This window comes from Alligator sinensis, unplaced genomic scaffold, assembly GCF_000455745.1.
Source record: "Alligator sinensis unplaced genomic scaffold, ASM45574v1 scaffold433_1, whole genome shotgun sequence".
Classification (NCBI taxonomy): domain Eukaryota; kingdom Metazoa; phylum Chordata; order Crocodylia; family Alligatoridae; genus Alligator; species Alligator sinensis.
Window position 1 is genome coordinate 774,814 of NW_005842502.1, and position 11,231 is coordinate 786,044.

Consider the following 11,231-nt stretch of genomic DNA (forward strand, 5'->3'; position numbering starts at 1 on the left):
AAGGATGCAAACTCTGAATAAACAGTGACCAGCCCTGAAGGTAGGGGCCACCATCTGCCTTGTGAGGCCTGCTTTCAAAAGGGGCTCTTTGGCAGATAGCAGGCTGCCTCCCCCTCTGCCCATCTGGGACTGGGTGCATTTATACCTAGGGTCTGAGTTAACTACAGGGCCTTGTAACAGAGAACTCTTGCCCTGTTACTAGCAGAAAGCAGTGGGGCAAACAGAACCAGCAGGGGTCCTTTAAGAACAGGGTTTTTGTGGCTTAGGGGGATGAGGGCTCAAGGGAGAACAAATACAGCTGTGGGGGCAGACAAAAATTCAACTAGGGAGAAGTCCTGCGTGGCAAACAGCAAAGGGAGAAGAGAGAAAGTGCCTGCAATTGTCAGTAACCCTGCCCCAGGCAGATTGAATTAAGCAAAGATTACAGCCAAAGGGCAGATACAGCAGGCAGGGCTGAAAGGATTAATGAGAAACCCCTGTGCTCAGGCTGGGCAATAGGTCTGCTGGCCACAAGGGAAGTGTCTTACTGGAATAAAAGGCTCACACAAATATACAAGAGCCCTAGACAGACCACTGTGGTACCTGGAGGCATAGTAAGGAAAGCCCTGGGTGCAAGGTTTGAGAAATTTTTCCTTTTTCCTCTGTGTTGATGCAGAAGGATGGAAATTTAAATTTATGTTGTGCTTTGTTTTGTGTGTACCTGGGAAGGCTGTATTTCATTGTGGTTAGATCAGTAAATACTGGAGGATTGGAAATGGCTGTGAGGGGAGGCATGGAAGTCACACAGTAGATTCCTTAGAACGCCCTGTGAGCTGAAACCCCTTTTAGGCCTGGGGCCAGAGAAAGAGACAGAGGAGTAAGGGCTGAGAGGGCCAAGAGAGAGAGGGAGAATAAGTTTGACCCTATAAGGTCAGAGTGCCAGGGGGCTAAAACCTAGACTGTGGGGCTTAAAACCCCAGCAAGGCAGCTGCTGCCAAGAAACAAAGGCCAGAATAAGAGAGCCTGGGGGTGAAGGTAGCAACCAGAATAAGTAGGCCAAGACTGAGAGTGTTGAGGTTGAGACCAATATGAAGGGAGGAGCCAGGGACTCAAAAGAATAACTTCAGCCTATTGAGGCCTGTGAGGCATGGGTGCAGCTATTAAAGCCCTGAGACAATTTAGGCCCAGTAGTTGGTCTGTAGCTGGAACTGGTCAAGCTCTGTGGGACTTGCTGTTCTAGTAAGATAACTGCAGACCAAGATTGTTCTGTAAATAAAAATACCACTCCCAGGCTTGGAATGCCTCTCATAGGAGTATTTATTCCAGCAAGGTATGGCAGCTGAAACACCAAGCAGTAATATGGAGGAGCTGGAGTGGGGCAGGGTAGCAGGCCACTGGGATACTGCTACTGCCCAGCAGAGCCAGCCCTGTCACAGACCTGTCCCTTGGAAAAATAGGGCAACAGGATGACATTGTCATCGTCAACAATCCCTACCATCCCCTGCATCCATCGCACTTCCAGCCTGTATTGAATCTAGCCCAGGTATCCTTAATTCCTGTTCCTTGTTTAACTGCTGGAAAACACAGGCTCCTTTCAAAGGCTGCAGCACCAGAGAAATCTCTTATGATGCCATGTAACTTGTAGTGAGTCTCTACTATTCTCTGCCCATGGTATGGCTCAGTGCCATGCAGCCAAGGTATTGGTTATGCCCCCCCTACCTTCCAGCTCCTAGCAAATTGAGTGTTGTGGTGCCTGCCAGTTAGTGTAAGATCCTGTCTGGTTTCCCCTGGACAACTTTACACTTGTCCCCACCTGCTCCAGCTGCACTGTCCGTCTCTCGCTTCAGATGGCAGCATCAGGGGGAAAAGCAGTCACTTGTACCATGGGTTGGAGATATGCCAACGCAAAGGGAAAGACCATCTCCATAACACACACTGATTGAAATGCAGCAGGCTTCTCATGAGAGTCACACCCATGGTTTCCCCTAGGCACCTGCATCACAGATCCCTCTAATCTGTCTTTTGTCAGCTCATTAGAACTGTCTCTGTCTTCCAACTCAAAACATCTTTTCTTTCCTAATGGAACTTCTCTGCAGGAAGCAAATGAGAAGTGAACTTGGTGGGGAGAGAGGCACATGCTGGCTTTCCAGTTAGCAGGGATGTTTGATGAATGTCAGAGCTCAGTGGAGGATGGTAAAGAGGCTGCTGTACCTATCAGAAGAGATTGGGATCAAAGGAGAACTGCCCTGTGGAGGAGAGAAGGGGTTTCACCTTTTTTCAAAAAGTATAATGATTTAAATGACTGGATGGGAAGCAAAGGCTGGAAGATGTGCCTTGGTGTTAACAAGGCAGGTGCCATGTCTGAGACTATATGGGGATTTGAAGGTGAAGGATTTGAGGGTGAAGAAGACATGCCTGCTACATGCAGGTGTGTGTACCTGCATGTATGTACATGTGAGGGGCAGGGTGCAGGTTGATGTAATCTGAAGATTGACACCCTGCCACATGCCTCCTGAGAAACCTCCCTCCATGTGGTCATCCCAAAGCAACAAGTTCCTAGCAAGAGAAACCCAAAAGCTCATTCCCTGCTTCCATTTCCCAGGTTATGAGAAGCAGCTCATCTGTCATCTCTTCAAGGTGCTCAAGGTGCAGGAATGTGGGGCTCCCCCAGCCCTCTCCACTCAGTGGGGCTACAGATTCATGCTAGGCAGGAGGTTGGGAAATGCTCATTTCCTGCTGCAAAACGCTTGGCAAGTGATGAGTAGTCCAGAAACACCCAATGGGAAAATGCTCTGGACAAAGAGTGTTTGGAGATGGGATAACAGCATCTTCAAAGCAATGTGCCAGCTTTGTCCATGGTTCTTTGTGAAACTGTAAATTGTTTATATAAAAGTAGATTAAAAAGGCCAAAACTGAAAGAAGCTTCTTCAGAACTTACTGCACTGCAAGATTTCAACTCCTCTGATCCAGACTTGTCTTGGATTCTGGGTTCACATAGGTTTTTTGAGGTTTCAACTTTTTGTCTCAATTTGAGACAGGAAAGAAAGGCCCTCTGGGGAGCCATTCCCTGTTGAGGCACCTGCAGGGGGTCTTGTCCTTGGCACAGAACCTGAAGATGGTATTGCCCCAGTGCATGGATCCCTAGCACTTCACACCCCTGACAACACTGGTCTCCAAACTTCTATCACACTCCCTTCCTGTTGGAACTCTAGCACTTTGCCTCATATGTGCACCATGTGAGTGAGAGCCTGCAGCAGCCAGCTTCTGCCACAGTCTCCTGTGGCCAGAGATTCTGGACAGCTATGGCTTGCGGGAAAGAAGCATGCCCATTTACTCATCCTCAGCTGCATTTTGCTGTTGCTAGGGGTGCACATGCATTCTATAATTCTGCTTAGCTCAAACAGCCCTATGTCAGCCTATAGCAGCACTGGCCTCCTCTGAAAAGATAGAACTCATTAATTAAATTCTCTCTGCATAATCTGGGCATTAGATATTTCAGTCCTGAGGCTGACACCACAGACTGTAGGAAAGGGGTCTGGCAGTCCAAAAATCCTTGCTAGTCTTGATCTTTGCCAATGTTACAGTCATGATGAAGAAAACTGCCTCATGACACTGCAAAAATGCACTGAAGAACTGTATTGTTTCACAGGTACTGCTGTTAACCTTAGACATGGGCAAGCTATACACACCAGAGCTGTCTAGGACATGTTGAATGGTAGCACACAGTGTGAAAAGAAAGCATTGGCACTGTAAACCTGGAGGGCTGGGGCAACAATATGCTGGACCAAGACATGGCCTTTTAAAACACCTGCATGAGGGAGTTCTCAGTATTGGTATCTAAACAAGTGTTGTCATCTTGCTGCATTGCTATTTCAGGGGGAAGCCCCTGACCCATTTGGACTTCACCAATATAGTGGTGGGACAAACAGTTTGTTCCTAGAGTTGTGAAGGAGCAAGGGGATATGCGGTTTCTGCACCTTCTTTTTAAGTACTCGGGAGCCGCGTTGGTATTATAGCGATGAGCACCATATACAGACAAGACAGGGAGAGAAAGGTATGGGCCTGCACACTCTGCTTTTGCAGAATTTGCACCATGTTAGATGACAGACATTACACATAAGCCGGCTTAAGTGATAAGAAGCTGGTTAAAACCTGTAACAGAACAGACATTCAGTGCACATAAACCAGTTTGAAAATGGCTGAAACTGGTTTGCGATAAACCTGGTTGAATGTTGTATCTGACTTAAGTGATTTGGATCAAACCGGTTTATGCAATGTCTCTCCCAGACCCATCCTGGTTTAAGTTAACAGAGTTCCCCAGCATTCCAGATGCTTTGCAGCCGCAGGTAGTGCTGTCTGCTGGAGCAGAGCAGGGTTGGCCCTGCCCCTCTCCTGCCTAGCCAGAGCACTATTACTGGGTCTTCTGAGTCTACTAGCAAGTAGGTGCAGTAGGAAGCTATCTGTGTTCAATTTCTTTCAGTGCTGGCAGTGGGATTTTAACTTTCACATGCAGAGGTTTCTCTCTGCTAACAACCCATTTAGGCTGAACCTGATACAGGGGCTGCAACTTCATCCGTATTTTCAGTTTCAGCAAATCACTGATGGGGATGGCCCCAGCAAAGCTCTGTCCATATGTTTAATTTCCTGTTTGAGCTCTTACTGTGCCCACTGATGAGCAGGCTGCAAGTTTGCTGTTTACTGAATGCCCATGTGGTAGTGTCAGTGTGCCATGTATGGTAGTGAGGAACAAATCAGCAAGAGCAAATCACAGAACCATTTTGATTGTCAGGTTCTGGTTTGTGACACAGGCCAGAAGTCACTTTCTCCAAGAGAAAAGCAGTCAATGTTATTTTGCAGGTATCCACAGGACTGCACAGTGACAATAGACTCTCTGGGTAAAGCTGTCCTTTTTCTCCCTAGATTTAACCAAGATAAACACTGGATGTTTAGGAGAAAGAAATCTGATAGTCACTTCTGACAGTGATATCTGATAGTTTGGTTGTTATGAAGCTGACAACAAGGGATGCTTGTTGGGAATAATTACTCACAACCAAGATGCGTGCCTAAATTTAAGTTGGAAACTAATTGTCCCTTTGCTGAGTTGCTTGGGGTGTGAGAGGTTTTTATTAACTCTGCCTTCTCTACCCTCGCCTCCGAGACCCCAGCAGCTGCTGCAGCTGAAGTCTAAAAGGGCCTAAAATACTGTTGTGCAACCAAAACTCTCCTCTGCATTTGTTTGAAAAATCAAATAGGATTTTAAAATTCAGTGAAGAGTACCAGGTTACCAGTTCTCTTCAAAATCTCCTCCTTCCACAGACCAAGTGGATTGACAGCAGTGCTATTAAGGTAAATGAAGAAAGAACACATAGAAGAAATCATAGTTTTGTTCTATCCATGGAATCAATTCACACAGATTTATCCCTTATTTGAGTAAGTCAGTGTTTGCTTGCTGTCATAAGCCCTGGGAAAACGTGCTGGCCCTTTAAATACACTGATGTTCTGCTGCATTTGGAGCACAGTACATGAAGGCAGAGGCCTCTGATAAGCTATGGTTTGTATAATTATTCAATCTTTTCCCCTGAAGGGCCTCTGCATTGCAGCTGTCCTTTTTCTAATTTGCTGTTAGCAATGTCCTAGTTTGTTCTGTGCTGCAGTTCCGCTCCTCCTCCTCTCACCACCACATCACACACATTTACACTTCATAATGAGTTCTAATTGAGCATTTACCCTCTAACCTGCAGCCTGGGCTCAGCAACCAGCTACCCGGACAAAAAACTGCATCTGCAGCCTCTCTGGCCATTTTCCATACTTCCTGCCCCAGAATCCACAAGCAGACCAGGGAACTACATGACCAGGATTTCCACCTCTGTCCTCCCCCTCTGGCTGTGAGGAAGAGATGGTGAATGGCTGTTGACTGAGCTTCCAGCACAAGCTGGCACTGACCCTGCTTGGCAAAGCAGGATTTCCCAACAGCCTATGAACTGAGCATTTCCTGCAGTCAAGGACTCATACTAATATCAGAGGTATTTACTTAGTGTATGATGATACAGCAATCACGGACCAAGGAATATCAGAGGTGACACAACAGCATTGTCCCACCTGGCCAGAACAGGAATCTCTTTTTAGCACTCCTGGGCTAAGGACACATAAACCAGTTTAAATAATCAGAAATTGATTTAAACCTGTAACACAGGGGTTTTCAACCTTTTTTAATAAGTGCATCCCCAATAGCTGGGCGTGGAGCGGTTGTGGGGCAGGGGTGGCAGCAGCGGCTGCCATGTGCAAGCCCCCCTCCCCGGTGTCTGGCTGGCTGGGCGGCACCTGTGTGGCCCACAGAGGGGTGCCGCTGCTCTTGCCCCCCCACCCCCCTCAGCCCTGCTCCTGGGAGGTGGTGGCACCGAGTGGTGGGTGGTAGCATTCTGTCCCTGCCCACCCATGCGTATCCCCTAGGGCCTTCCCAAGTACTCCCAGGGGTATGCGTACCCCTGGTTGACAACCCCTGCTGTAACAGAACAGAAACTCAGTGCACATAAATCAGTTTCAAAATAGTTGAAACTGGTTTAAGATAAACCTGGCTGAATGTAGTATCAGACTTAACCAATTTGAGTCAAGCCAGTTTATGAAACTTCTGTCCCAGACCCCTTCCTAGTTCAAGTTAAATCACAGTCCCCCAGCATGCTTTGCAGCCTTGAGTTTGGCTGTGCTGGCTGCTCCAGAGAGCAGAGCTGGCCCCGCCCCTCTGCTACTTAGCTGGAGCAGTGAGGGCTGGCTGACAAGGGGGTTGGGGAGGGCAAGCCTGGCTGGGGATGCAGCCCAGTCTGCAGGGGGAGGGGAGGAAGACTGCCCTCCCCTGCCCGCTCCACCCCCCCTAGCAAACCCTGGCTGGGATCTGGGGCTAGGGAGGGGAGTTAAACACCTCTTCCCCCACTCAAACTTACTGGTGTCTGTAACTGAGGACTACAAATCCCAGAGGCACCTGGAAACAGGAAGAAGAAGTGATGGGCAACCCTGCAGAGTCCTGCTGCTGTAATTTTGGACTGCAAATCCCGGAGACCTCAGGGGCAGCAGGAAGAGGAAGCACACACAGAGCTCATGCTGGTCAGAGAGGTGTGCTCTAGCAGCCCCCAGCTTCTGGCCTGAGCCACTATAGGCATGTGGCTGCATTTCCTGAATCAAAAGTAAATGTCTGCTCTCTACTGTTTCACTTTAAACTCTGCAGTTTAGACTGCAAATACTGAATCAATTCAGCCTCAGGCTTTTTGACTGTGTGTACTTAGCCCTGGGGAACAAGCCCACCAGGGCCTTCCCAATCATTCCCACCATCAGGGCTGGTCCTTGTGGGGGTACTTGGAGGGAGGGGAAGGGAAGGGAGAGAGAGGGTAGGGTGCTGGACACAGGTGCCCCTGATCTCTGAGCAGCCTGATGGCCAGGGAAGCCTCTTAGCTATCCATACTCCTGTCATTGTCTAGAAGTTCACCTGCCCTGAACATGCTGCTCATTCACAAGCCCACGCCGGCCTACGCTTGAGACTTCAGGGGCCAAGAAACAATAAAAAAAAAGGAGATCCTGCCCTGTTGCTCTGAGTGTCCTTGGAGGCATAAACTGCATGTCCCCCTCACAATCCCACTCCTATCCAGAAGGGCTTTCACACAGCAGCTTGCTGGCACAGTCTCTCCCTGGGTCAGGTGTAACAGCCAGAACCAGAGGGATTAATAACCAATAAATATGTGCTTCTTGGAGGCATTTGGTATTTTGCCTAAACAGGTAATATTAGTTAATATAAGCTTGTAAGTTTGTAAGCTGCAAATGTAACTTGTCTGTCATAAGTTTAACCAAAATGATAACTTAACTGTTCGTGGAACTGACTGGGCCCCATAGGCAAAGCTGTAGCTGTAAGATTAGGAGACCCAACGGTTTTTTGCTCAGGGCTCAGCCTTAGCGATAAAAACTGGATCTAATTGCTTGGCACACCCAACACATTCCGGGAAAGCATATCCCAAGAAAGCATATTCAAATGAAGCCTAAAAGGGGCTGGAACTTAGGTGGAACAATGTCAATTTCAAACCTAAAGTTGCTGCATCATAATTTGCTCATTGGACAAACCCTAGTCTGGGTAGTAACCTTTTATGATAATTTTAACACCTTTCAATCCCATAGGGTAACAGCTATAGGGCAACGTTGTGAGTGGCCCTGAGGCCAACAGATTAACATAAGACTAGGTATAAAAAGCATGTGCATCAGGTAAACAGCAGGAAGGAGGGAACAGAATGGTCATTTCTGTTCCACGCCCGGACCCCAGACTCCCGGTGTGAGTGAGGATCAGATCCTGATCAAGGGACCTTCCCCAGTAATCCCTCTGAGAGCGTCAAACAGGGACACCTGACTTTGCTGGAATCACTTGGCATGCACCTGGCATTGAGGGACTATCGATAAATTGCCAACCCGTGTCTGTCTATTTGTTGTTTTGAACATGCAAGTGGCTAATACCCTCACAGTGCCCAGTTGGCTTGTGACAGATTGATCTATCTATCTGTTGTTATTATCTGTTGTTATTATGTACTATTAGCTCTTTAATACTGCATTATCTGCTTATCGCATTTATCTTTCTGTTAACTGTTGTGTGTGTGTAAGCTATAATAAATTTGCCTTTATTTCACTCCCAACTTTGCCTCCTCAATCCAAAACTGAATCAAACAGCCCAGCTGGCCTGTGATAAAATTGATACACTCACAGTGCCCAGCTGGCCTGTGACAGTCAGGAGAGAAACCACCAGGCATTAGCTGTTAACAGGAAATACCAGGGTCACACCATGCAAGCCAGGGACAATAAAATGGAAATAAAATGAGCTGCCAAGTGTCTCTGAGGAGAGGGGAAGGCATAGTCTGCTGGGCTGGACAGTGTCTGTACCCTCCAAATCAATGCTGAGTGACACCTGGGAGGCATGGGTATGGCTACAGAAGCTGGAAGACACGATTAATGCCTCTAAGGTGATTTACTGCCACTAAATCGAGGTCAAGAATGGTGCCAGTTGGGCACATGCAGCACAATACAGTTGAAGGACTGAGGCAGCCTCCTCTAATACTATAAATTCCATCAAGGCATGGCAGATGAGTTAGAAAAGAAAGGGTACCCAAGGACCTGGAGTGGAACAGGAGTTACTGGGACACCAAGGGACATCACAATTACTCTTGGACTAGGACCTGCTACACAGTCAGCTTTGTAATGTGCAGGCAAAAAAGGGTAATGTAGGTCCCTTTCTGGACTGTCACGGCTGCTAACACAAATAAGCTATTTTCCATGGGCCCCCAAGGCCTTAGGTAGAAGGCACATAATTTTGTCAATCACAGACAGGAAAGAAAATTAGTGGCTTCCAATTTATTAACACTGGCAGCTTGCCTAATGCTTAACCAGAGAGAAAACCCAATCAACTTCATCAGCCAATACCCTGCACAAATATCTGAAACCAGCCAGTGGAACTGCTGTTCTCTGGGTCAACCTAAAGACAGGTGTAAACCTTTCTGCTGGCTTGAACAGTTCTCTCAGAGCTCCTCCTAGCTGTGTGCAATATCTTGGTGCTCCTAGACTACACACACCAAAACCTGGGTACAAAAGGATCTGGGCCTGCACTGAACTTCTTCCAGCCCCAGCCTACAGGACCCAGCCTTTCATTAGAAGAATTTTTGAGCAACACAGAACTGCCAGATGGACCTGAAGAGTGAAATCTGTGCCCCCACTGTTATTGGCAATAATAGAGGTAACCTTGGACCTGGCTTTTTCCTCAGCGTCTTTGAATCTCACAAGTTGCCATGAGAACTGGACTCAGACACTGGCACCAGCATTGCCTGCTCCCTTGAACAGATCATAGCAAGTAAACAGAGGTTTGGACACCATCTGTACTACAGACAGCACTGGCAGGCCTAGACTGGCCCTTTGCTCACAGGGGTTCCATCAGGGCACTGTCTCACCATTGTTCTGTCAGTGTTTTGTTTAGTTAAATGTATGTTTTTCCAACTTTGGAAGGGGCCAAAGAGACTGGTAAGCCATTTCCCATCCTAGCTGGAGTCAGGTGTACTAACAGCAGAGAAAGTGGGTGAGGTGGAGGTTGGCCCTCAAGCAGCAAAGTCAGATTTCCAGGTCTCTCTTTCTTCCCTCCTCAGCAAACAAGGCAGAGTTGAGGCCACAGGTCACACAGCTCAGACTTGTGTTCACACCAAAGTGTAAGCAAGATGTTTCCCCAAGAGGTCTCTCAAGTGGAATGACCCAAGGAGAACAGCCAGCCCTGAGCATGGCTGGGGCTGGCCTGCTGCACATGAAAGGGCTTGCTGCAGCCCATGGTGCCTGGGCCCCCGCGAGCATGGCAAGACATGTGGCACTTACCATCCAGAGAGAGCCAGTCATGCTGGGAGGAAGGCAGGGTTGGCAGAGCTCTGGCTTTATATTCAAACACCACCGAGTTGGAGATAATCTGATTGTTGAAAGCAACTTGCAGGGTCACAAGTCCGGTGTCATGAGCTAGGAACAGAGAACAGGCATCAGAACATAGGGCTTGCTGCAGGAAGGCACAAAGTGGCTCTCTCTCCAGATCATCTCCCCTACCAAGGGACAGGGTGAGTACAGAGCAGGCTTTTCAGAACAAAGTACTTCTCTGCCTAGACAGGTAGAAAATCAGAGATGCATGATCAGCATTTTAACCATGGGGATGTCCCAGAAGCTACTAAACTAAACTGATAGACTGTTGGCAGAGGGCCAAGACCAGCCTTAAAAGATCAGACAACTCAGGATTCATTCTTCTGGAACCACCATTAAGTTATTTTTTATGCACATCAAGCCAAATACTAAGCTCCAGTGCTTTGAAGATGCAAAGTATCCTCCTAAGTGTCAGCCATTGCCAATCCAGAAGCCATCACCAACTGGAGTTTTCCTAAAGGTTCCTGCCACCTTTTGACCTCCAGATCACATTAAGAGAGATGCAGTGACACAGCCTGGATCCCTGCAGAGGCTGCATCTGTTGGTACCTTCTTACTTGGTGGTTCCCTATACTAATGCATAGTGGGCTGACTGATTGCAAAACAAGCCAGTACAAACTTGATCATTCATTAGTGATCACACTGGTCAGTAAATGCTTGCTGGTTCCTATGGGGGAACATCTTATAGCTATGAAGTTCACAAACTTCTCAATTATCTCCCCCCACTGAAGCCTGGGATGGACTTGTAAAATAAACACTATTGCAAGAATGAAGTCAAAGGGAAAG

At 47.7% G+C, this 11,231-nt stretch overlaps 1 protein-coding gene across 1 annotated transcript in view; it reads right to left on the bottom strand.

Moving 5' to 3' along the window:
* CAMTA1 (calmodulin binding transcription activator 1) overlaps positions 1-11,231 on the bottom strand; it is a 160,498-nt gene that overhangs the window by 92,652 nt on the left and 56,615 nt on the right. The window contains exon 5 of the mRNA XM_025213014.1: positions 10,357-10,491. Within this exon, the coding sequence (XP_025068799.1) occupies positions 10,357-10,491 (135 nt within the window). The remainder of the gene's footprint in view (positions 1-10,356; positions 10,492-11,231) is intronic.